Source organism: Struthio camelus, chromosome 6 (genome assembly GCF_040807025.1).
Source record: "Struthio camelus isolate bStrCam1 chromosome 6, bStrCam1.hap1, whole genome shotgun sequence".
Classification (NCBI taxonomy): domain Eukaryota; kingdom Metazoa; phylum Chordata; class Aves; order Struthioniformes; family Struthionidae; genus Struthio; species Struthio camelus.
In genome coordinates, this window is record NC_090947.1 from 14,716,289 (window position 1) to 14,743,501 (window position 27,213).

At 43.9% G+C, this 27,213-nt stretch overlaps 1 protein-coding gene and 1 non-coding gene across 4 annotated transcripts in view; one reads left to right on the top strand and one right to left on the bottom strand.

Annotated features, from left to right (window-relative positions):
* Positions 1 to 14,791, top strand: part of HIBCH (3-hydroxyisobutyryl-CoA hydrolase) — a 42,150-nt gene extending 27,359 nt beyond the window's left edge. For both annotated transcript variants that reach the window (XM_068948317.1, XM_009673895.2), the window contains exons 10-14: positions 294 to 352; positions 1,127 to 1,208; positions 7,847 to 7,966; positions 9,133 to 9,166; positions 12,618 to 14,791. In XM_068948317.1, coding sequence (XP_068804418.1) covers positions 294 to 352; positions 1,127 to 1,208; positions 7,847 to 7,966; positions 9,133 to 9,166; positions 12,618 to 12,733 — 411 coding nt within the window. In that variant the 3' untranslated portion in view covers positions 12,734 to 14,791. The remainder of the gene's footprint in view (positions 1 to 293; positions 353 to 1,126; positions 1,209 to 7,846; positions 7,967 to 9,132; positions 9,167 to 12,617) is intronic.
* A 2,645-nt stretch (positions 14,792 to 17,436) lies between these two features.
* Positions 17,437 to 25,681, bottom strand: LOC104143398 (uncharacterized). Of its 2 annotated transcripts, XR_011141868.1 has the most exons (3): positions 25,592 to 25,681; positions 19,092 to 19,230; positions 17,437 to 18,023 (listed from the first exon to the last, which is right to left on the bottom strand). It is a non-coding gene; the product is annotated as an uncharacterized protein (transcript). The 2 variants fall into 2 exon arrangements; XR_011141867.1 differs by lacking the exon at positions 19,092 to 19,230.
* Positions 25,682 to 27,213: the final 1,532 nt, after the last annotated feature.

Sequence of the window (27,213 nt, forward strand, 5' to 3'; positions counted from 1 at the left end):
AGTGTATTTGATGCAGAGATGTATTGATAGAACAGTTGTGATTTATGTACAAGATAAGCACAAATACCCACATAGTCTAGCTCAAAGCCAGCACTGCATCATGAGATGGCACCTTTAACATTCAAAACGTGAAATGACAAATTCACTTATACATACGGTAAAATTGTATATCATTAAAAATTGTGGTCTTATGAACATCCGATGATCTACCTGTGATATTTCTGCAAATATTTCAGTGCTGACTTTTCAGATGGTTGAAAATAAAATAAAATACATATTTGCTTTTTAAATAGAGCAAAATTGATCAAGAAAAGGCGTTTGTACTTGATGAACATATGGAGAAGATTAACAGGTAATCTGGGATTTTTCTTCCTTTTTATTCTTTTGGAGAGAAAACATGAAGTTAAATCCAGTAACAATATCAGTGCTCAACAGGTAAGGTGATAGAAATGATAATGAAGGTAGTCCTTTAAACATTTCTTTTTAGCGTGCTTTACTTGAAACTCATCAGATCCTACACTTATCAAGGTGTTAAATAATTAAGCATTTTGCCCGATTCATACATAATTCTTAAAAGCAACCGCCCTATAGCCCATTAAAACAAACATTTTTTATGGAAATTAGGGAATTTTGTGAGACTAACTGTTCAGCTGGTGGGGAAACATTATGGAATGCATTTGTGCTCGTTGGTGTGAGGCCATTTTTATGGTTAGTTTGGGGCTTATGTGTGTCAGAAAGGAAAGGGGAGGGAGAGATAAGAGCAGAAAGAAGCTGAAAATTGTGAAGAACGGCAGTAACTAGAGGCGAAAGGTATAGATGTCAAACCGATAAAATGGAGCTGATGGCACAGGATTTGGTGCATTATAAAAACGTAGATAAAACAGATGATAGTAACTGAACAGAGATTTTGGATAAACATCAGAATGTTAAGAGATTTGTAAATAGAAGATGCCTGTCAATTGAGTTACTTAAAATTGAACAGCACAGAATATATTGCTGCGAACAAAGCAAACACTCAGGCTAAGTTCTCTATTTCTAATTTCTGTAAGCTACCAGCATTTCACAGAGAAGAGGAAGGCTGAAGCAATTCATTCATTTATTGATAAAAGATTTCTTTTTGTTTTAGTATTTTTTCAGCAAATAGCATGGAAGAAATAGTTAAAAAATTGAAGCAGGACGGCTCTGCTTTTGCCATGAAGCAGCTAGAGGTAATGTCTTCTTTGTTATTTTTGTTAAAGATGTTAAGCCTGATTCTGTACTTTCTTACCTTGGGGCAGTCTGTAGTCATCCTATTTAATGTAACTGAGACTGGGTAACACCAGTAGGACACTGGACTATGACCCTCAGGTTCTCACCTGTAGTCCTATAGCATTGTCAGTAGTTCTACTCAAACATGACTATTCATCTGTACACATGAAACTGCAGAGTGTACATACCATCATGCATTGCATAAAAGTGCAATCTACTGAATTGGAAAAAGGTTCCTTTTACAGCTTCTCATTTTATTGCTGTGGATTGGAGTAAAGAAGTACTAGAAAAGTGTTGTTGGTTTTCCTCCCCTTCAGAAACCTCCTTTGAGTAAATAGCAAGCAGTTTATCATCAGGAAGTTTTTTAAAATTATTTTTTAATGCGTCGCTGAGTGTTGGATGTAGCCACTACTCACAAAAGTACAGTGATAACACAGTAATTCAGCTGCACGCTTCAGCCTCATTACTGAAGCAAGAAGCCACTTCTGGTCATGTACGTTTATATAACATCTTTATGTTTTCTCTATTTTTCTTTTGAAGCATCTCCACTCAGGTGGCTTATAAATGTTTTGTTTGGGGGGCCATTCAGATATTATTTACAATCAGATAGAACGCAAGCATTTCTCCAACAAAAATTAACTTTTAATATAACTTTGGTTAGAGCTTATGGAAAAACTCCTGCTCTTGTACTAAAATAAAATACATCCATCATCTTCACACTTTCATTTGAGCAGAAGGAACTAGGCATCCTGTACTGGTCCTGTCAGGACGGTACTGGGGCAGTAAGTGTTGCAATATTATTAAATCCTTACTTGGGGTAACCCAGATACAGCAGCATTCTCAAAGTCCGCTTGAGCGTTCCAGAGGTTTTGTGAGTGACAAAGCATTTGGTCTTTAATTACAAACTGCAAAAAATAATAATGTATTTCTGAGGAAAGCAATTTATGAAATACCTTTGTGCCAACCAGTATGCCCAGTACTTCACAAAGAGTATAAAATAAATATATTACAAAAACAAAATCAAATAAAAAGACAAGGCTTAATTTTTCCACCTATATTCAAGTGCCCTTAAAGAAAACAGTTAAACAAGCTAGTCCAAGGATAATCATTTAGATGATATGAGACCTGAATTCTGCCAGACTTCCATCATGATTTTTCTCCAAGTCATACAGCCTATATGATTCAGTTCTTCATTTTTTCCCCTATCTTATAGATGGCAGGGAAGGTAGTTCTGTTAAGGTTTATGAAACAGTTTGATAGCATGCAAGTGGCAGTCACTCTTTATAATACTGAATTAGAAGATAGTATTTTATTTTTAGATTTTATTTGTGGATTTTATAATCTCATTGCAGAATGATATTTAACTTCATATGGATTAGTTTTAGTGGAAGTTGCAAACCATCAAGAATTATTTGCAGATAGCTTTTCCTAAGTTAATTTTATACAACTTTATGGCACTATAAAACATAATTAGATGTAATGGAATTTTCTAAATAGAGTATAGGCTATAAAGGATGGTTTGTCTGTTCAAAATACAGTTTCTGTTACAAAAGATGCAAGAATCCTGGAAATGCTTTGGTACATAAGTATGGTAACTGGATAGTTTGTTCTGCCAAAATTGCTCCAATTAGCCAAACTTGCTCCACTTCCTTTCTCCCATCTGCAACCATATAACTCAGATCTCCCATATAAATAAGTGAATACATGTTCTTGGCTCTTATGGTTTAGGAGGTGTACTTGTTTTGTATTTTTAAGTTAGAAGCAGATGACATGGTTTAAAGTTATAATGTTGAGTAATTGAAAGTTTTTTTTTTTTTAACTTCTGAACAAAAAATGCATTATTTTTATTGCTTCTTCAGTTTGCTTAGTTCATGGATTTAATAGGACATTATATCAGATTGTTTCCCTTGCATGATGATTCATTAATGAATTTATCCTTGGAATTGACTGCAATTCCTAAGCAAATCTCTATTGACTGTTCTGTACCAGAGTCAGGATTATGTTAACATAAGTCCCTTCTGTCTGTACAGAGATCTTCAAATTTTGCAAAACCATTTTCTAGCAGGCGCAAGGCTTCTTATCATGAATAAGTACATCAAATTAAGTCAAATTACTAATAGCACACAGTCTGTGCTAAGCAGCAAGTGGTTGTAGGATCACATACTTCCTTTCTTTTTTTGGTTTTGTGGCTCTTTTACATAGAATAAAAATACATTTGGGGAAAAAGTATGTTTAAAAGGACTCAGAAATCACAAGTCTGTGATTGCAACAGGAAATGCTTGCCAACTAAACTGGAATTTTTGTTTTACGAGAGAAACAGCAGAATTGTAAACAAACAGTTTTAGCTGGAGAAAGAATAGGAACTGATGCTCTGGTGGTAGAGCATTTTGTAGCACAGGCAGACGAGGCAGTGGCCTGCTCTCACGCTGCTCAGAGATCAGAGTGCGAAGGACTGGCTAGAGCAGGGAACACAGTCAAATCATGCCAACCTGAGGTAAGAAAACCTCGACAGTGGTTTAACAAACCTGTGTCAACCAAGTCATTTTTCTTATCAGTAATATTGTAGTGCCAGTAGTATTTTTCATAGACAATAGTTTGCTATCATCTTCATTGGACCAAGGTTTCCCTTTGGAGTCGAGGTTCAGGAACAACGGCACCTTGAAATGATAGGTACGGAGACTATAATGGCTTCAGTGACAGAGGTGTTTGTTCGTACTCTTGTTTTTCTGTTCTGTATATTTGTTATGGTATGTATTAATAAGCTTGTTGAACAGGCCCTGACAGAAAGTCTGATACTAAATACCTGTTTTGGAGGTCTCATACCTTGAATGTGCAGATACTTTTAATGTTAATAAAATGGAAGTAATAGTTCAACTATAATCCAAGTATACTGTGAGCCATACTATCCTAGGATAGTATCCTGTTCTGTCTGATCCATAATACTTCTGCTTTTTAATTTTAAAACATACCTGCCTGGCAGACTTTCACCTCTCTGAGATCCTATTATGGTTTGCGTAAATAAAGAGACTCTAAAGTTGTTAAAATTATATTCAAGAATAACAATGATTTGTATCACATTTTGAACCCAGCTACCAATAGGTAGAAAGCTAGACTACGAACACTTAGGCTTTTTGAACTGGTAAGAGACTTTTAAAAACCTTTCACTTTATAGCATTAATTTACTGGTTTTGAGGAGTTACACAAGCCAAAAACTTCAATCAGAATGACAGAATTACCACTTTTTGTTGGATGAAGTAAGCAAATGGAGACGAAACCTGAAAAGCACAAGACGTGGTTTTCACATGACAGTGCTTTCTTACGGCTTTTTTGGCAGGACATTGCACCTTCTGAGCATTGTTATTTCATGATTTGATCACCTTCTTCATTGTTACTGAGTGATTTCCAGTGTTGCGTACAGGACATTGCAGAGACTGTAAGAATTAGGAGATACCTTGTACAGATCAACGGGTCAGGCTGGGATTCCTGAAACTTTAAGTGGGCATGCAGCAGTTGGTAAGACGGATCAGAGGGATGAAGCTGAATGGTTTCTTGCACATGCTGAATTAAAGTAACAAAATTTCAGAATGCTCCTTTAATAGACCAGTAAAAGACTGGTATACCTCTCCTTAAGCAACTTCCCTGTGACATCTTGGCTAGATGTTCACATTTTGTCAAAGCTTACCCAGAAGCATGCTGGTTTGGTGCAGACAAACAAATGCTTTGATGTTTGAGAGAGTGAGCGATGAGCAGATGCTCACTCTGCATCTACTGCAGGGAATTTTACATTGGACCTCTGGGCGTTAGTTTGGTTTAATTTAAAGAAAGCTTCTCTCAGGGACCCTCAGCACCTCAGGTTCAGGTCAGAAACTTTAATGGGCCTTGGAGACAAAAGATACAGCAACTGTTCCAGCTGTTATCCTTGTAAGGGACTTGATTCTGTCACCTTCTGATAGTATCTTACTGGAATTTAGCTGTATTGGAAGTTCAACTTGTAGATGTCAGGATCAGTACATTGAAATACAGATGATCTCAAAAATACCAGAATAGATGTCAAATGCTTCTATGAAGCCTTCTTTGCATTTTAGTATTTCCCTTCCTAGTTCAGCCTATCTCATCTATTTTTTCAGGCTTGTTTCCTAGTACTGATCGCTTCCTCCTCTTTGTAGAGAAAGTTTATTTATAGATACACTGATGACTCATTTTTCTACATTACACCTACCCATTTTCTTTCCTTGTTCCTCTTCCTTCAACTTGATTTATAGCAATGCCTCCTCTACCTTCAGCCTCATTGATATGCCAAGATAAGGCAGCTGCTAGATGCATTAGATTAGTTAAGCACTGTTTTCAGATCTTTCCTGTTTCAGTGCTTTCTTTACCCAGAACTAATATTTCAGCTAGAGAGTCATCTGCTTGCACTGTTCACGGCATTTAGCCTGGTCTGAGCAAAGACTTTCTGATCCAGACAACAGAACGTGAAACTCAAAGGAGAAATAGTCAGGTTCAAAGATAAGGCCAGCAAAAGCAATTAAGGGAAGAAAGGGATCCAGTCAGGAACTGCTGCACATCTGCGGACCTACACTATGGCATAATTAAAGAGGCATAGCTAGTTTATCTGCTCAGTTGAAGCTAGTTGTCAAGAGACCTCGCCAGAACTGGCAACAACAAAAGTTGACAATTTAAGGCAGCATTAATTCTTTCTAAACTGGTTTGTCTCAAGCAAAATGGTCAACGTGTGTCAAACAGAATGACAGAACCAGTAATTTTGCTTTTAAGTTACAATTGCACAGGCCGCTGCTTGTACAGCAATTGCATGTTTTCTGGCTTAAACAGGCAAAAGGGGTCACTGCTGTTATCAGCTGGTGTCTGGAGAGGGATGAGGAATAATTGGGAGCCAAAAAAAATGTTAACATTGATGACTGGAAACCTGCCATTTCAGTCTGTGGGTTTGGATTCTAATGTCTGCAATGAAAATAATGCAAAGAGGTAAATCTTGCCATCTGCTACTTTTCAGTAGAGCGGTAAAGATGTCCCAATTCACAGGAGATGTCTGTTGTACTGTGAATAATGCAGAGCTTTTACTTGGGCTTACTGGGACAAATAGTCATGTTTCAAGTAATAAAACATCAGTGACTAAGATTTTAGCTCCTTTCCTCCTCAACCCCGAAAGCTTTAGTTTCTTAACTGAACCGTTCTGTTTTCTTAACTAGGTTCTTGTCTTTTTCCCCACCTCCCCCTACTGTTTGCTGGCATGCTATTAATTGAAGGACAGTCATGAGAACCAGATTTACAGTATTTATTTGTGTGCCTTAAACAGATCCTGTCTGTTGCATAATATTTATAGCCTGTAGCTCTGTCAAAGGCGGCAGGCAAGACCTCCAGACTTCCTATCAGCGGAGCAAAGTAGGGCTAGATTACTGCAGTATCCGTTGATCCCAGACAAGAAGCATGTACAGACAAGCATTTAGGTTGGATTTATTTTAAATTAAATTTTGGCCCCCTCCACCCCCCAAAATTTACCTCTTGGTACGTTATCTGGTCTTTGCAGATGTGCGCAATGCAAATACTTCAGAAATGTTTTGGCTAATCAGTATTATGACCTTGCTATTCTGACTGTTGTGCCAGATACAATTAAATGCTGTACCATACTGATGTCAGCTGCAATATCAATAACATTTAAGAACAATTCAGATCATATTACATTCTAAGGTATTTTAATTGCTTGGGCCTGCAGTCTTATACATGTGCAATAGCATTCATTATGCTGAGACAGTGATAAACACTTCTCACTCTGCTGTGGTTCAGGAAGTCCACTGAATATAAAAGTTATTCTAGTTTTTCACTGCAGTCCCAGGGCATACTTCCAGAGTGAACTGTGGTGCCTGGAGGACAAGCAGAGGTACCGTCAATCGCTGTAGTCTGACTGTATGAAGCAATCTGGGATCTGCTCTCTGATCTGCTAGATCAGAAACTTTTGCTCTGTTTTAAAAGAGGAGCTGCAGATGACACAGATGCTGCTTCTTAAAGCTGTGGTGTACCAGCCCTGTTCCCCCCTGCCACACACATGCTTGGCAAGAATGATCCATTAGAGACTGACAGCATTTTACACCAGACCACACCTCATCGTATTTTTTATTGGGAGAATGGGAGAGGTTTTAAGTATATCTACCTCATTTGTTTTTTTTTTTTTTTAAAGTCACTTCCATGTGACAGGTTTACACTGACTTTTGCTTCTGTAACACTCACCTACCACTTCTCAAAAGAATCTGTCTGGAAGTGATTTTCAAGCCAGATGAGATTCTCTGGCTAGCAGTAATTCAATCAAATGGTGAGACCTGAAGAGTTCTAGGCCAGGCTTTCCACAAGTGATGGCCGGCAGCCCAAAGACCTTGCTTGATAAAGGTTTGTGCAAGGAACTTCAGCCAACAACACACTGGAAGTAGCGTAAGGGTTTTAGAAGCAGGAGGGATAGAAATCTCACGGATGAGTTCAGGGAGAAGAGTGCCATAATTTACTTTACAAAGTATAAAATGCAAAACAAAAAAGACTTAACTGTGTCTAAACTGAAGAGAATAAAAATAAATGTCAATGTCTCCCCCAGACTATTAATAAGATGTCACCTACATCCTTAAAGATGACTCTCAGGCAGCTCAGAGAAGGAGCTTCCATGAGTTTACAGGATGTCCTGACGATGGAGTACAGACTGAGCCAAGCCTGCATGGTAAGCAAGGAGCTGCGCACATTGTCTTTGGCTAGCCAGAGTCGGTGCGTCAGAGCTTAAGTCTTATATTAATTACATCACAGACTATTTTCAGTGTCTTTTTGGTGCATTTGTTGCTTTCTTTTTTTCCCCTCCATGTCTTTATATGCAACTCTAAGGAGACAATTTTATTATGATCAGATGGGAATGGTACAGTGCTTTTGTTAAGAAAACTATGATAACGTTACAGTACAGAAAGTGTTTTATTTGAGCCCTAATTCTAAAACTCTAGAGTTCTTGCACAGATTTCCTATTTAAGTTATTTAGCTTCTTACTACCTCAGTTCCTGTCAGTGAGATGGGAACAATTTTTTAACCCTGCCTTTCAGGAGTGTTGTGGGAGATTTACTGAAATGAGAGACTTGAGTATTATTTATAGTAAAGGGTGAGTACTTGGATAACACATGAGAAATTGATCCTTCCAGCAGAACAGTGTTACTAACTGGATTATTTGAACAAATCCCTCAAAGCTTTCCTTTGGAAGCCTTATTAGTTCTGTCACATTTTAAAATATTTTTTTTTTTTGCATCTAATTGAGTGAATGCTGATGTTTAAGGTAAATACTTAAAAAAAAAAAAAAAAGCAAGCGAGAACATGGTATGTCTAATTCTGATATGTTGTAATGCCTGACAGAATCCTTGCCGTTTCTCTCCTGAAACTAATATTGCTGCTCCATTGCTAGTGAAACATCCTTAGGGATTTAAATGTTATATTTGCCCTTTATCAAAAGTAACAGTATATTTCTGGGATTGTGCCACTGCAAGGTGCGCTACGTATGCAGAATACCTCACAAAATTCCTGGAGAGGGGTGGCCCTTTTCCTAAATAATTTTCAGTCCTATTGTATACACCTTCGCCCTCATCATGCAAAACTCTGACATGTAACAGAAAGAGCTTCCATTATGTGAAAATTATCCAGGCACAAATCGTAACAGTTATGGCTGCATTTAAGCAAGAGAATATAGAGCTCTTTAGTAAGTGAAGAGAAAGTAGGACTAGATGAAGAGGGTAAGCAGGATTTGACAGAATCCTGAGCACTTCATTTCAAGCAGAATAAGTGGGATAGCCCCTAGGGAAAGATGTGATAAATTTAATCTATTATATTGCTGCTCATTTCTTTATCTTTCAGAGAGGCCATGACTTCTATGAAGGTGTTCGAGCAGGTAAGAGCGCGTACCAGAAAGGTGACTTAATAATATGCAAACTCTCTGTAGATAAGAAAAGTTTATGCAGCAACAGCCCAGGGAGCACTTCTAGGCTTGTTACCAGTTTTTGCTTTTTAGATTGTTGTATGGCCAAAGGTTATCATCTGGTCTAAAGCACAGCAGGTCTGTTGTTTCCTTTCTTTAATCTCAGTGTCCTTATGTTTCTTTTACCCACCTGGTAACAAGACAGTGAAAAGGTTGCACTGGTTCATTAGAAAAGTTCAAAATATATTTAATACTGACAGCAGCAAAGTTGAAGAGCCACTGCATCATTTGTGTATTCAGCTTTAGTGTTGCCATGTAGCTGGCTTAGCCAGCTATAAAATGGTTTAAGAAATCCAGACTCAAAGCCAGTAACAAGTGTTTGCATAGCAAAGCGTTAGAACAGAGACTGCTTCTGACCATGTCCAAAGTATCTCTGAATAAAGCTGTCTTGCTATAAGAAATATGTATGTAAGTTTGCTACGTTCAACAGCAGTGGTCAAGATGGATAATGGAAGAAGCAGAACAGCAGGTTAGGAAGTTCATCTAGGAAACAGATTCTGTCCTTGACTCTACTGCTGATTCACCGTGCAGTTTGTCAAAGCCAGCGTCTTCCGCATCTCTGTTGGGAACTGTAGTAATTATTTATGTACTGTTCAGCACACGATGAAACAAAACCAGAGATGTTACCTTTTCCAAGGAGCTTATAGTACAAGACATCTAGAAGAATAACACTTGTTGGGGGCAGGGGTAAGACTTGACTTTTAATCCACACATAGTTATGTAGCTCAAGTATGTATCATCTCTTCTCCCTCGGTTTTAATCTCTGCCTTTGTAAAGTAGTTTAAAATCCACTTGAGCAATGGATATTACTGTTTGAGCATTCACCTTTAGTAATACTGTTATAAAGATAGCCCAAGGATCACAGATGCAAAGTTTGTTTGTACAATATGGAGAAAGTTTACAATTTTAAGTAGTCTTTAGTGCTTACTAGCAAAGACTCCTTTGAAGTTTACCCACAGTCGGTCTGTTGAGAAGTACATGCTCTTTATTGCTCTGGAAATGGGTAGTAGGGAGAAAGCTATTTTAAGATGATGCTGTTTCTAGGATGTATTCCAAACCACCCTATAGACTTTTACAACTGCCTAAAGGTAGCTGTATGGGATGTGACAAACCTCAAAGGCGGGGAGTCCGATGAACACCAAATCTAGTTCTCGTTTGTAATGCACAAAGTCATTAAGCCGTCTGCGAAAGAGGCAGAGGCCAAAAACAAATTACTTGTCACACTGTGGCAAGTAAACCACACAAACTGCTTATAAAGAAAAAAGCTTCAGGAAACAACAGCTGGGAAGCTTCCCTTTTGCATAGGATGATGTAGCAAAGGCTTAACTGTGTCGGGAAAGGGGAAGAAAAAAGATCAAGCTGCACTGAGAATTGCTAATAGCAGTTTGTATACTTTGTTCTTCAGTCACTTTTGTTCTCTGCTTACTGTATATATCTTGTTCTGGGATTAGCTTTCTTTAAGTCTGTTGCTTTTTCAGTAAGGTGCTTATTTTGTTCATCTAGTTATAAACTGCAGAAAAAAAGCAAGAGAAGATTATGTATTTTCAGGATGAATCTCAGCTTTAAGATGCTGGTACCATCATGGTTGAAACTAACCTGAGAACAGCTCTGCACTTTAAGCACAGTATCTTCTAACTAAATACTTTATAAAGCCTCTTGCGTGCATGAAGCCTCAAGTGTCTTGAAAAATAAACTGGAGTCTGCAGCTCTTAGACTCTTGCATCCAGGTCACATTTAGTTTTGGCTTGGTAGCTGCTTGCAAATGTTTGTGCTAGATTCTGACCTGACCATTTGTGGTATTTAGCTCCCTGTTCTTTCTTTCCAGTCTAAATCAGCATTAGCCAGAAGCCTGAACAGTTTTTTACAACAGCAGACTGGTATTTCTGAATAATGTTTGAGGTCTTGATTTTTTAGGCATTCTCCAAATCCTGATAGAGGGGAAAAAAATTATTTGCACTTAAGAAGTTTTCAAGTCACATTTGACCACATAGCATCACAACGCCAGTCTTAAGATGCAATCTTTAGGTAGGCATTCCTTCTACTGAACTGTAAATCCAATTCCCATACACATTTCTTATTATAAATGTTTCTAGTTTAGTCATCAAGAATGAAATCTGCTTAGACAGAGCAGACATAGCAACTTACCAAAAAAGCAGCTCCAGTTCTTCAAAACATCTAGTCTGCACGAGCCTTTTCTGTCCTCATGCCTTTAGAGGCATCATATTCAGGATTCTTTGTTAGCAGAGGGATTTGGGGGTGGGGAGGAAAGGAGGGGGCAGCCTTCCCTTCCTCCCCTGTATGCTGTGGGCGGTGTTGGCCAGAAGCTCTCCCAGGCCACAGGTGCATCTCCAAAGGGGAGGCTGATGTCACGCATCTGAAGGGAATGTATGTTGAGGAGGAGAACCAGTGCAGCTAGAAAGCTACAATTAACTGTAGCCATTCTTTTTTAATCATAATAAAAAATTCACTAAATGATTTTATTTTTGAAAGGTGCTCTGAAGGGCCCTTTGGAATTCCTTTCAGATTGTTGTTGTTTACACACATACAAACTCTCTGTTGTGTTACTGTTTGCTAGTGCAGCAATTTTTGCTGACGTGCCTCCAGTGTTCCTTGGGATGTCAGGAACGCTTTTTGAGAACTATTTTCTGGTTACACTTTTACATATAATTCATTCCCTGATGATTTTTATTTTCAGTAAAGTGTTTCCTAGTATACAGTGCAGCGTATACATATGAAGAATGTACAGATCTTCACGGTTATATCTAGAGATCTACAGCAGTATTTGATTTTCTCACAAAGATACTTTGTTATACTCTTTCCTCATTAGTTATTTCATGATTAGTTTATATAATGTGTTTAAATTAGCCATAGGAATTTAACACCTGCTTTGAGTCATCTCCTGTACTCTACGAGAGTCAGATTTTGCACAGAGATGTAATAGCCCGTGCCCAAAAGAAGCATCGTGCATGCAGTTCCCCATTTGAAATGACGAAGCAGAAGACAGGGGTATAGGTCTGACAGGAAACCATTAATTTAAGGCTTATTCCTTCCTTCAAAGTTTGGGTACCTAATGGTGCCCAGATACCCTTAATGGGATTGGCTCTTTCTGAAGTAATACAGGATTCATCAAGCAGCTCCCAGATACATCTCTACACAGGTCATAACGCAACTCAAGAACTGGTCATAACTCAAGAACTATTGGAGTAAAAATGTAAGCATTCCTAAAACTCCATCTTTTCCAGAGCATATTGATTTTTTCTCCTCGCTCATATTCACTGTAGTCTCCTGTCTTGAGGCAATCTGCACTCATCTTAACTGGAGAAAGTTTACAAGTGACTTTGTGTTTTTTTACTTCACCTGATAGTACTGACTGACAAAGACCAGTTCCCAAGATGGAAGCCAGCTGCTTTAGAAGAAGTCAGTGATGAATTTGTGGATGATTGCTTTAAGCCACTGGGAAACAACGATCTCAAGCTGTAAAGACCAAGCCTATTGACACATTATACAGCTACTTAATTTCAGGACGTACAAATTGATAGTAGTGTGATAACAGTCTTTTTCTAGCCTATCTGCAACGCGTATGTCTAATTTTTTGCATTCAGGAGCATTCTCTTGTTTATGCTACCGTAATGACAAAATAACGATGACTGCTTAGCAAGGGGAAAAGACTTCAAGGAAAATTGTTATTCTTACTGCTAGTACACCATGGCTACCATTTACTTTTTGCAATTGACTCTTAGGTTAGAGCAGCAGCATGGTTAAAGGGTGACCTAGTAGGCAGGAAGTCAAGAGTCCTTGGTATTCTTGTTCCTGTCACCAATCTGCTAAATTGGGGTTGTGCCTCAGATTCTTCTCTGTACAATGAACAGGAAATATACTTCAGGCTGTAAAACAGTCAGAGCTACAAAAGAAAATGCAAGACATGCTAAATTCATGGTGTTCAGTAATATTTTAAATAAAAGGTCAGACTGACACATTAGTCTGACAGCAAGAAATTGTTCTATTGATTTAATGTTTGGTCTTGCTATGTGATGTAGGCATCATTTCAAATGTCCTACCACCACCAGAGCCTTCAGTACAGTTCTACTTACATGGATTGGCTTGTAAAACCAAATTTTTTTTTAAATGCCATTAAGTTTGATTAAACTTTAGAATGAGTTTTTCTTGATCTCAAAAATTGCTAGAGAGTTTTTCCTTGTCTCATAGTGGTGAAGAAGTAACTGTCTCAGAACGCCCTCTGAACGCCTCGCAGCATCCACTGCTGCTGTCAGTGAGTCTCTAATGATTTTAAGGTAGAGGTGAACCTAGCCCCTAGTACTGCACGTGGCTGGGGTTTAGCTGTACTGTCAGGTCTGGTTGCACTTTGTCTTTGTGTCCATGAACATCCTGAATAGGAAGTTTCACTGTCTGCAGGGCGGAAAAATTTGTGAAAAAGAGAGAACACAGCAATGTGTACTGATGATACAGGGCAAAACATGATGACAAGGCAAAACATGAAATGTTTGCTGCTCCATGGCTCCTCTAGTCCTTTTACGTAACATACCCTAACAAATGTATGTGTTGGGTGAGATTAAGTTGGGTACTTAAGCCATTAAGTTGTTCTGCCAACTACAGCTCTTCTCTGTTTCTGTTTCCCATTCAGGTTTTCCTAAGCTTTCTGCTTCTTAGCTGTACACTGGGTGGCAAAGAGATAATTTAGGCCATTACAAATACGGTATCTTATATATTACAATATAGTTGCATATATAACAGTATATACAAAAATCCCTCTTTCCTCTTCCTTCCCAAATGATAGGGAAAGTCAGCCATTTAACAGTGAGTCTGTAAGAAATGTAAACTTTCCTGAGTCTTTTTTTTTAATATTTATGTTTTAGATTCTTAAGCAATGGCTATTCTTAATCTGTTTAGAAAAATGCTGTTCATTCCATTATCTTTGTGCAAACGGCGCAATAATGTTCAGCTACTGCATTTCACTGAAAAACCCAACAATCCCCAGGGAATGCCAGTAGCGCCGTCCCTGCTTGAAAAGGACCCACGCTATTTTAGCAAGACTATGCGTCTGAATTAGCAGACTTTGATGTGCGTGTGCAGTTGCTTCTGAAATTTATGTGGAGGGGCTTATATTCTGAGCTCATGATAACAAGACCCTGTCTGATATGTGAATTTTTCGTCAAATAAAAGTCTTACAAGCAGATGGTCAGTTTAATTTTATTCAGTCCAAAAGAAAGTATTTGCCACAAAAATACTGTAAAAATATATTGTAGTATGTTTTATTTGGGAATACTGATGTAGCTTCCTCCAGAAATGTTAACGTTACAAAGTTGTGCTGCGGTTAATGTCTTTTGAACCATTATTAGAATATCGAGTCAGTCACAGAGTACCCGCTCAGACTACACATAGGATGGTGCATGGAGAAAGTATAAAGCTAATATATTTTTAATCTCCTAAAGAGAAGTAAATGATTTGGTTAAGTATGCTGGTCCCACACCGGAGTGCTTGTATTACACAAAATCAAATAAAAGAATCCGTGGCAACTTAGCTGGAAAGCCACTCTTCCATTTTTGTAAGAATACAGCATATTAAAATAATCACATGCGCAGACAGATGTAATTTTATTCATATAAGGAAACCTCTGTTTTTATTATAAAAGGTACTGCTGGTACTAGTGTTGCGCCTGCTAAACTGCAGCCGAATCCTGGGGGACGAGCTCTCCTTAGAGCTCTCGCTGTGCTGTAGCACGGGACGGTTTGGTTTGGTTTGGTTTGGTTTGTAGGGCTCGGCGCGGTAGCTGCTAAGGGCAGCGTCGCGTACAAGCCCGGAGACTTTCCCGGCGTGCAGCTGCCGCTCTGCTACGCTCCCCGTCGGTCCTCAGCTCGTGTGTGTGCCGTGCGCCGTGCGCTTTCCGCAAAGCGCCAGCGGCTCGCACGGTGCCCGGCGGCAGCTGGAATAGCACTTGCGGCCGTATCGAAGGTGCTGCAAGGTGCGAGAACGACTCGGGGGGGCAAGGCTGGAGGTGCCGGCAAGCGGCGGCGGCGGGCAGGAGCGGCGGCGGCGACACGGCCGCGGCCGTCGCCTGCCGGAGCCGCTTGGCTGCAGCTAGCGCCGCGGCAAGCGCGCGGCGAGGGGCACGCGTCCATCTCCGACCAGCGCTGTCCGCAGAGCGCAGGCCGCCTCCTTTTTCTTAATTACTGTCTTCAGCACGGTTAAATTTCCTGAGCTAACACTAACGTTAGGGAGAGGTTGGCCCCTTTTCTTTTTTTTTTTTTTTTTTTTAAGATTTCTTTTAAGCTAAACGGGAAGAAGAGCGTCTGCTTTTAAACACGCTGGTTAGGCAGCGTCAAATTAATACGGACTGAGGCGATCAGTGTTTTGGTTTTGCTTTTAATTCACCCTTGTGTACGGCAGGGAGGTTTTCCAGTTTTGTTAAGACATGGCAAACGCAAGGCGCAGTTTAACGTTGTGTGTGTTTTAGAGCTTCAAGGGCCATCGCTGCTAGCAGCAGGAGTGAAGCGGCCCAAAATACCTCGGGCCCACGTTGGGTCCCGTTTCAAAGACGACAACATTGCAACAGGGGCAGAATTTGTTTCCCTTTTTCAGCAAAATGTTGGGCACATAGTATCAGTAGCAGGGCCTAGTCGCAGCAGCGTGAACTGAAGGCAGTCCTGTGCTATGTTACAAAGAAGCATTTTCCACCATTTACTCTTGATCCGTCCAATTCCCTGAATAGATGAATTTCAGATAAAGCTTGAGTCACGCAGTGTGCAGAACAGCCACGTTCCCTCTCACTTCATAGACTCACTTATGTCTGAGAATAAGCTAAAAATAACAGTTCAGATGGTCGTCTTTCTGCTTGTTTACCATTGCTTGAAAAATCATGCTTTGTATCAGTTACTAGGACCATGAATACCTTTTAAAAATAGTAACAGTTTTCTCTAGTATGGAAAGCTTTTTTTTTTATAAAATGAAAACATAAAACGGAAAGCCCTCGGACCTAGAAAAGAATTACGTGCCTCTCTAACCAGCCTTCACAGCAAGGGAAACAAACGGGAGCTAAAAAACCAAGCTTCTCCAAGGCTTTCACTTTGTATAACACGTCAGCAAAACGATGGCTTTTAAGGTGACGTACGATTGATTCCTCTCATCTCTTCCTCAATATATCGAATCCCAGTTCTGCGTAGAGTCCCGTCAGGCTGCGTATCCTGACGAAGCAGGGCGCAGCGCGTCTAAACAAGGTAAAATCCCTAAAGAAGTGAGCCCTGTAGCTCTGGGCCTAAGGCTTACTCAGGAAGTCGCGCACTGCTTAGGCGCTGGGTTTCTGCAGCTCATACTTGCCTCCTCCTACCCAGTTTTACTAACAGGGAAGCGGTGAGGCCTGTCACGGTCCCGGGCTCCCACGGCAGAGCGCCACTGCAGTGTAATGCTGCCGTGAAGGAAACGGTCCTAAAACATTGGTGCCCCCTCAAAGGCTCCTTGCACTGGTCAGTATAGGCAGCTTTTACCCATGTCTCTGGGTTACAGTAAAAGCAAAAACAAAAACAAACAAAAAACCCTCCCCCCCCGCCAAAAACCCCCACCAGCTTTGGTCTGAAGACAGTGATCAGATGGAATTAAACACTCGTACTGCAGGGTCTGAGATGCCTTTGGGCGTTTTCAGAAGCCAGAGCATCTGTTAACTGTAATAACGCACTCTTTATCAATATTGTAACGCTCCTCATTGGTTGGCTTAGGAGCGGAAGTTCAATAGTAACATAGTCCATATAGTTCCCTGAACACTTCTTGGTTTTCATTATTTTGCAGTTTACAGATTTAGTCAGGTCTCGAATCAAAGTACGATTAACAACAGCAGTTATCCTGGCTACACACAGACCCTTGTTTCACTTGAGCAGAACACAGACAAATTTACCAAGCGCACAGTTCTCCTTTTCACATACACCCAGGTAGGTTTACGATGATCATATTTTTTTTCAGTACATAAAAATAATCCATGCTTTACCCTTAAGCACCCTGCAAAAATGTGGCAGTGCTTGTACGCTTGCAGGGCAGCTGTTTTCTTCTCATCCTCTTCTTTAACACTAAATTCTGATCACACTCAGCACATACAAAGACAGAATATACTCAACATACGGCTGATAACAAATGACACGGTTATACATTCTACTGGAATCCAATTAATTTCTTAGTAATGTAGATTAAAAGGCATTTTATTTCAGCCTCCCTTCCAGACACATTCATATAGTGGCATTACGCTCAAATCATTGCTGATTTTACTTTATTTGCACTAGTACCAAACGCCGACTGCTTAACAGATGGGACACTCACTGTGAGTACGGTCCTCGCCAGTCAGGGCTCAGGCACATCGCTTTCAATAAAAGGGATGTCGCTGTATTTGCTTTCAGTCACTGCCCACTGTTTCATGGCCTGATCAAGAATCTCCCGGGAGAGCTGGTGGGCATAGTCCAGCACTAAGGAGCTGGATGGACCTTTCTCGTCCAGTGCTATCAGTGATGATTTCTCCCCGGTGCATCCTTCGTTACCTTCCCCGATCCTCTCATCCTGGATAGCACTTGAACCGGAAAAGGCATCCTTGGATTTGATACATCCCATGGTACATTTAAAAACGCAGCTGCAAAATTTAGTTCAACAGCATGTTTTGATAACTTGGAAACGGTTTCCTCGTTTGGTGCTCAGTGTAGCTGCTTCTTGCCAGTGGGTCCAGTTATTCTGAAGGAACAGAACGTCTCCCGCGGTGCTTCTTTGCATCTGAAGAAACCTGTCAAAACAGCGTTTCATATAAATTCAACATAAGATGCTTACTGTTCTCAGGGAGCTCAAAGGAAAGCTAAATTCACTACAGAAGCTTGCAGAAGCAACTCCAATACCGCTGTGCTTGGCGTGCGTAAAATGTTTTTATCAGTAACTTCTACTACAATTATTAGGCAAAGCTTGTCTTACCAAACAGCCTTTGAATCCAATTCCCAATATGTGACAGAGGCTAGTAAAACATTTAAGAATTTAAAGGTCTACGGAAAAACCATCACTTTCTTCCAAACAGACTGACACCCTTCTGTTTCCTGGACTCTGCAAACAAATACCAGCTAACTCCAGTGACTGCTGCTGCTCAGAAAAGGAAAAAGAAGATTAAAAAAAAGAAAGAAACCAGCTAACAAGACCCTTGTGCTATGGCTGTTCTGCACCCTTTGGGCAGGAGTGCCACCAATGATCAGTGTCATTCTGCTGTTGCTCATGAAAGCTGAAAATGCAGTCACTAGCAGGTATTCATGAGAAACAAGGGCCACTTTGGATGGGGAAATGCTATTTAAAATGCAAGGTGACTTGTTCAGTTCCAAGAACACGTGCTATACAGCACGTGCACATGCTGGCATAACCTCCAGACTTGCTTCACAAGAACTTGCTAATAGAAATCTCACTTTTTAAACACCTTTTGTGTCCTGTCAAACTCACCAAGTGTCAGATCTGGCCATCCCCAAACGCTAGGCTCTGTTTTCTAGCCTGCAAAGCTGTTTCTCAGGCTACTCCCTCTATACAGGCAAAGCAGAATCTCATGATATGCCTGATTTTGCTTGGCATGAGCTTGCCCACGTATCAGAGTTAATAGAGAGCCAGCCAAAATAAAGCCTGTGCTACACAGAAAGCAACTGTTCCTACAGCCTCACCCCATGACCTTGTGCTAAGGTCAGCCAAAGTTAAACATTTTTTGTAAATAGCCTTTAAAAAACATAATCATGGCTAAGACATGTTAAGCCTTGTTTGTCTGTTTTTTCATATTGAGGGGAATAGGGGCTACAATCCGGTAACCTGATCAGAGGCAAATACTTACAGAGACAATCCCATTGGCAGACACATGATGCTTCACAGGTAGGACGGGACTTCCCCTGCCCAGCAGCTGATTCCTGAGAATCAGGCTGATGGTGATAATCTTCTCTCCTCTTTCTGCTAGTGCCTCAAAACATCACTACCTGTTCAGAAAACAGTTTGTAAAACTGGAGTCCCTGCACTCAGGAGTGGTGTTCCTGGCAGGAGGTCAACCCAAAGGGCACTTTGAAACCACAAAACAACTTTCTTCAGCTTTTTAACGGAGCATTTCAGCGTTTTAGAGAAACTCTTGTAAAATATTTTAATACAGTTCATTAAGTTCCTTTTGCCCATAACCACATGCTGCACCATGTGCCACTGTACTTTCAAGACTAAGCAGTATAGTTGCTAAGCCTGTAGCATAAACCTTGCTACCAGCATCCATAGTTTTACCCAACACAGAAAAAAGAGTTAAGCTATCAACGAGATTTTCATGTTAAGAACTTGCTAGTAAACAAGTTAGGAGTCCCCCAACTGCACAAGAAGCCATATATGATAACCCTGCGAAGGTTTGCACCATGTCCAGCAACTACACGCATTGATGAAACTTAAAATGCTTACGGCGCATGCTCAGAGGCCAGTGGCCATGGAGACTTAGTGCTGCTTTCACTTTTTGGAAGCGACTCAGAATTCATATCTGGATAATATGAAACCTTTTATACAGTAATTTCTTGTGCATGTCTAATTGCAATATCTACCATTAATAAAACATTAATAAAAATAATTTCCACTTGCTGGACATATTTCTGGACAAATATGTAGCTCAAAGTATCTGCTGTGATAAAGAATCACTTAAAGCACACAGTCGAGCCTCACTGATACCTGGAAGCTGCAGTCTTCATCCAGTCAAGGTAACACACACGCTGCAGCGCGTGGTACGCAGCTGTGCTGTCTAATCCCTTATCATGATGCTACTGGTGGCGCTTAAAAGTTTTAGATTAGATCTTATGGCCTCTTTATACTTAGCCAGAACTTTAGGTATTAGAGATTTAACCCCCAGACTGCCCCAACCACTGAACACTGTTGATTTGGATTGTTTATCTACGTTTGGAGCTAAGTTCTTCTCTGAGTTACCCTTTTTGGTCCTCCTTCCCCAGGTAAGGACTAGTTCAGCGAGGATATAGGAAGTGTATTATGCCAGGATCAGAAGTTCCTCATCTTTTGCCTAAGTTTAACACTCCTCTCCTACTCCCCCTCTCCCTCTCAGAGTTTCAGCTGAGAACTGGAGCTTCATCACGCACCGCATAAGGCACTTCCCTTGGGAAGAGCGGTCAGATAACCTCAGCGCCGGCATTATCGTGGGAATAAGAAATACTACTCTTCTGTAGCAGAGAGATTCAACCTCATAGCCAAGTACTCTTGCCGAGATGGCCGTTTTTTAAATTCTTCCTATCCACCACATTTCACATATAATCGCTTGCTTTCTTGGACTTCCCCAAAAGAGCAACAGCATAATTTTTCAGGGGCTGATGGAGCAAGATAGGCGTATGGTTTGTCACAGAAATTGATGATGCAGAATAGGGATAGAAAACGTCTACAACTGTTCTCCACAAATTCTCCCCACTTCTACTGGGAAAATTCAGCAACTGAGCCTCCAAAGCTACCTACAAAATATCCATTACAGAGACATTTAAAAGTGATCACGCAGACCAGTCAGGCCTGCAGCTAAAGATACAGAATTTCTTGGTCTTTCAGAAACAGCTTATGGTAATTTGTTTTCTTCTAAAAGAGACTGGATTTGATGCAAAAATTACAAAGGAAGCAAAATGTTCCCACATTTCCCCTGAGATTACAGGCATTTCTCATTTTCAGTGGAGAACACACCAGGCACCACACTGCGAGGAAATTCAAGGAAGACCCGTTCGTACAGGAAGGCAGGTGACCCAACCGATGCAGCAGCAGAGTTAAACCTAACAGCACTTGAGCCACCCAGACCTCTGAACTGCACCTAACAGCATAAATATTTATGTCCTTTATGCAAGGGAGGGAGACGGAAACCCAGAACACCCCAAGTCTGCCTTTCGTCTCCCTGAGGAGCTGCGAGGTTATTTGTGAGGCTACGTCGTATGACGCTCACGTTATCTTCTGCGGTTCTGAAGAGAGCAGCGACGTGCCAACGGCAACGCAACGCGCCGCCCCCACCGCCGCCACGCGCCGCTCCGCCAGCGCAGGGCGGCCCCAGGCAGCGGCCTTCAAAACACGCCAGCCCGGCACCTCCGCGTTTCTGCCCCTCGCTGCGCACCCTGCACAGCAGACGCGTTTGAGTAATATTTGCTGTGAAGTGTCTTTCTAAGCACGGCAAAAGGAAGTTTTAAAAAACTAGGCTTGCTGCAAGGCCCGCACGGTTCCCGCGGTCCGGCCACCTCAGGCAATCACTGAAACGCCCCAGCAGGTCGGAACAACTCGGGCAGGGCCGAGCGAGCGGGAAGCCTCCCTCGTCGCGGGGACGTCGCCTCCGCTGCCCCGCTCCCCTCTGCCGCAGCCGACAACTGCGGGCGGGACAGGGCTGGATGCAGGAAACGCAGACCACTGCCGTGCAGGACTCGGGGGCAAGCGAGGGCTTCCGGGTGTCCGCTCCCCGCACGCGCGGGAACTGACGAGGCTTCCTTTTCCCGTGGCCAGAACCGACAGGACTCGTCAGGCTACTGAGGCAAGTCTGCAACTGAACGAGGCGCTCAGCTAGCAGCAACGCAAGAACAGAGCCAGCCTCTTTTCCCTTACTCTCACCCTCTAGCTTAAGGTGAACCTTTGGGTTAAAACACCCGTAGTTCAGAACACGAGCAATACCAGTATGTGCAGTTCTCAGCAGTCACAAGCTTAGTGTTCCTCTAGGAAAAACTCTTCTTAAAAGTAAAGAACATTACGTGCTTGGTAGCTATATAACTTATGAAAGTAAAACTGCATCCTAGTCAACCTGCCCCGAAATCCTCCCTCCTCCCTTCAGTACAGTGCTTTATTTACCACAAGTGCGTTCAGCTTGGACAGCGGCCTGGAGGAAAGTGCTGAAAAGGATGCTGAAGATGGGGTCTTACAGGTGCTGCTCTCATTGTCCTTGGCTTGGACAAGCCGTTGCAGATACTACCATTTCTCTCAGAATTTGGAGAAAATACACACAGCTCGTTAATTCTGGTTGACTTTTCAATGCCGGACACCCTTTTCTCAGCACCTCAGAATACAAGTACGCACCCTTTTGTCATCCAGGTGGGCACAGTCCCTTTCCCAGGCCGCGGCCAACGGGAAGCCGTTAACTTAACTCGCTCTCATGCGAACAGCGATGGGATGCCTCGGGCTTATGAGGGCCAGTTTTCTCGGTGAAGCAGTGGAGGTTCCTCCGTCAGTCAGGCCTCGGGGCCGGGGCGTACAAGAAAGGGCGCGACAAACTCAAAGCTGATGCAGCGCTGCCCAGACGCTGTCTGCGGGAAGCTTGGCCAAAAGTGAAGGCGCTCAGCTACAGAGATGGTCCTTGGCTCAGAGGGAGGGAAGGGGGGAGACGTGAAACTCTCAGACCCCACACCCAAATCCCAAATAACGCTCAAAACTGGTGGGTGAACAGGGATAAAAAATGACAAAGGGACATAAAGTGTTTAGCTCTTTCCTCATGCAGCACATCACGGAAAGATACTGGTTCAAGACCTCGTTCAGCAAAGCCCTCATTTCTTCCCTTCGGTTATCAACCTATCCTCAGCACAGGTGAGCGGCCAATCGATAACCTGGAGAAGACTCCCGCAAACACTTTCCTCGGGACGCCACCTCCCGCTGGCTGAGGACTAACCCCTAGGAACAGCTAAGGTCAGCTACCCACGCAGCGTCTCAGAGCGCCTGGCCGACCCCCCCCGGCCTGGAGGAGCCTGCCCGTGCCAAAGCACGGCACCGGCGCCACACAGGCAGCCGGACCGATGTGACAGTGCCGCGACACTTCTTGGTATTAAACGTACCTGAGCTAGAGCAGAAACGGGTAGATGCAGCACTGAAGTTCCTTCTCAAACATTCAGCTACGGAGTTAGAGCATATCTGCTAACAGCCTGCATCCAGAAATACATTAAAACATCTAGCTGCTTACACTGACCCCAAACGTTAGGATCCAGCCCTGTTTACAAAGCACATTACTGTCCTCCACAGGTGCCAACCAAAGACAGACTTGCGTAGACAGTAAATAGGGATGCAAAAGTCTTCAGAAGCAGGAAGGCGCCTCCTTAAGGGGTCTGGATGACCTGGGAAGTCCGCCAGTAAGAACTGGCAAAGGAGAGTGAGAGCAGGTGAAGCGGTGGATCAATATTTCAGTCTGACAAAGTCACGTTTTGCTCTAACGCTTGCCAGAAAAATCAGCTATGAACATAGGGCGCTGCAAATCGTAAGGTGTAAGCGATGCTGCTCTTGCTCTAGGATAGCCTTAGCAAGGCATAGACCCTCCCGGATTAACGCAAGCAAAACCGAGTCAAAAGGAGGAAGATGGAAACAACGTGCGTATGATCAACCAGGAAAGAGGAGCGGAGAAGCCGCAGGCAACCGCGCTCCCTTCCTGAGCCTCCCTGTACAGAAGCCAGTTGTGAAGACGAGACTCAGAACTACGAACGCAACATAAGACCCTTTTCTCCGAGTCTCGCAGGCGAACAAGCAAGCAAACGCAGCGCGACGTTTTGAAGTCACGCCGACGCGACGAAACGAGGCCGGCCGGCGGCAGGAGGCAGCAGGCACGGCCCCGGCGCCCCCACACCACCAGCTCGCCCCAGGCAGCGCGAGCAGTGCAGCAGCCCACCAGCTCCTGCCGGGACACGCCAAACCAAAACCGCCCGTAAAGAAAGAATTACCTTAGCAGGACGCTATGTGCGGAAGAAACCTGTTCTGCACGTATCTGAAGGCTAAAAAAACGCCGCTTTGTTAAGACAACAGTATAAATCCCTGGGTTTTTCTCTCTTTCATTTTAATTGTTATATTTAGAGGTGTAGTTTAGAGTCCTACTTTCTGAGCTATGAAAAAGTAGGAAATGTTTTTGGATATTTGCACGTTACTCTTGTTTTGATTTCTGGCATGCTAACAATCTTAATTTGCTTAACTTATAGTAACAAATTTTAGTGGAAATGTAGAAATTTCAAAACGTGGCAGACCAAAGCTAGCAACCTTCCCGTTACAGGTTTGTGACAAAGCTGCTAAGAGTCATTCATGGCAGAGCACAGGCAGACAAGAAATGCTGTCACTGTCTTGGCTAACACTTAACGCTCATCTTACATCTTTCTCCTGGCAGAAGCGTTTCCACAGGACAAATCCTGCCAGTTCGCTTCCCCCCCTCATCTCACACACGCACAGCCCCGCTGTAGGATAAGGGCCCTTGTCCTGCCGCGAGCACCGAACGTGCTCAGGCTCACGGGGCGGAAACACTAGCAGGGGGTTGGTTTCTTTTTTAAAAAGGTTACTCCAATGGTAGTGGTGCGCTCAACTGTTAAATTTCCAGGCGAAGCAATGGTGTTTCTTCGAAAGGTGTGTGTGCAGAAAGGAACAACGCACTGGAGAAGAATATAATATTCTTGCAACCCCCAGGCAAGTAATCTTGGAAAGACAGCGGGGCGAGGAGCTCTTCAGCAGGGCTACTTACTGCGTTTGATAGCATTCAGAGTAGTTACTTATTCCCTGATCATCGTCTCGACAGTTTCCAAATTCAGAAGGAGGGAAACGGACCGGACAGGCGGACACAGGCGCGCAGGCTGCCCCAGGGCGAGCTCCCACCTGTGACCCGAGAGCTCGCCGACGCCCGCAGGCGCCTCCCTACCCCACCCCGGCTCGCAGGCGGCCGGCTGGAGCAGCGCCTCTGACAAGCGGTTTCGGAAAAGTCTTTGCTGCTAACCCCCCCTCCGCCCCAAAGCCCCACAGGAGGAAGGCGGGAGGAGCAAGGCTTCCCCGGCGGCGGCGGCGGCGGCGGCGGGGCCGGATCGCACCCAGCGGGGCGGCGGGGGCCGGGCCGACCCGCACGCCGGGGGCGGCAGCCGGCAGCGGCCGCCTCGGGCGAAGCTCCTGAGGCCGCTCGGGTCCTTCCCGGGCGGCAGCCGCAGGACGGAGGCCTCGCTCTCCGGACGCTGCCTTCTCCCGATTCCTGCCTTTTTAGAAGCAAAGGACGCAACGCGTGAGAGCGCTGCCCAGACGTGTTTCGGTGCGGATTCGGAAAAGCTGCCCGCAGCTGCGCTCGCAGCGCCCTGCGCGGCTGCCGCAGGGCCGGGCCGGGCCGGGCGAGGCGCCGGCGGCAGCGGCAGCACCGCCGCCCTCTCCCCCCCGCGCCGCCGCGGGGCCAGCAGCCGCCCCCGGGAGCGGAGCCGGGAGCGGGGCTGAGCCGCGGCAGCCGGCGCCGCTCCCCGCCCGGGCAGCTCCGCGGCGGCCGCCGCACACGCAGGCTGCGGGCGGGCGGGCTCGCTCCCACAGGTGCGGGGAGCCCCGGCCCGCTCCGCTCCCCGCCGCCAGCCCCCCCGCCGCGCTCACCGTGCCCGGAGGGAGCAGCCGCCGAGCCGAGCCGGCCGCCCGGCGCGGCGCAGCCCGCCCGCCGCCGCCGCCGCCGCACCTGCCGCCGCCGCCGCCGCCGCCGCCCCGCCGGGGAGCGCCGCCCCCGCCGCCAGCCCCGGCCCCCGCGCCGCCTGGGACGCGCTCGTCGTTCGCTCCCTTCTCCTTCCCTCGGGCTGTGAAAACGCCCGGGTCTGTTTTACTTACTTGCACCAGGATGGGGCCTGCAATTAAAAAAAAAAAAAAAAGCACAATAAAATCCCCTTTCAGTGTGTTTTTCTTATTGTTTTAAATTAATGGAAGCATTTTTCTGTTAGGAGGGAGCTATCCTAACAGCCTATGAGAGGGGCATGCTAGACCGAGCCTTTTAATTAAATGTTAAAATGCCACAGAATGCTGAGAGATTAAGTATTGCTGAACGTTGCAGTAAGCGAAGAAAACGGCATGGCAAAGACTCGGGCTGAGGCCCGGGAGATAGTTCTCCTATTTATCCTACTAGACAACATCGAATAAGGTGCCATCGCACCACACAGCCTGTACAAAGAAGCCCTTTCCCCAAAAGAAAGCGTCCTGGCTGAAAGGACCCGACCAAATTACACAGATTTAAAATAAAATGTACACAGAGTGAAAAACATTTTTCAACAGAGACGGGCTGGGCACTGAAACCTCCCGTAAAGCATCTTTACCTTTCGGAGAGTACTGACATCAAGGTTATTGCCAGAGGCACAAGCATCCGCCGTCTCGGGGGGGGGGGGGGGCTGCTAGGGAGGTCACGGCCAGCCGGGCTGCAAGCTCCCCGCCACCTGCTGTGGCCGCCTGGTCGGGCTGACGCCCGCACCTTGTCCAGGGCACTGGGCTGAGTGCTGGGGCCCCGGCTGCACTCGCAGCAACAGCCTAAAGCCTGGGAGCGCTGCAGGGATCAGCGCCGCGCTCCTTACCTGTGGTGGAGATAGCCTTGGTCTAGATGCCTGTGTTGACCTTGATTAAAATACTTCCTATGTATTTAGGCAGCATAAGGTATTGTGTCTATCGGCTGTAATAATAGCTTTATTGTTTCCAGCCTATTTCCAGTGAGGCGTCGGCCAGCCAAGGAATTTACTGAAACGCTACCAAATCCAAAGAAAACATTACCCTTGTAATATTAGTCAAGAAAAATGGTATTATAAAGGCAGCTTCCGCTTCCTAGTTTGTTCGCTGCAGGCCTGTTGTCCGCTCGAGGAGAGGCAGCCCAGCTGCGGCACAGCCAGGGCCAGCACGCCGCGGGGCAAAGACGTCAGCCCGGCCTCCAGAAAACCCTGCCGAGCCCGGACGGGGAGGGGGACAGGACGCGAACACAGCAGGCCTGGTAGCGGTAATAAAGCAGCAAAGCTGGCACACTTAAACCAACAAAAGCAAGGAAGGGGTTTGTTTATGCCAATCTTTGAACGAGCATCACTTGAAGTTTCTGTGAGGATCTGACAACAGCGGGTAATATTACACTCATTACTTGCAAACACTCCATCAACAAACGTGAAAAAAGAAATAGTATTTTACTAATTGCTGTGCAGAACTAAATGCAGAAAAGCATTTAGCTGACAAATGCTGTATGCTGCGTTTGATCTGTG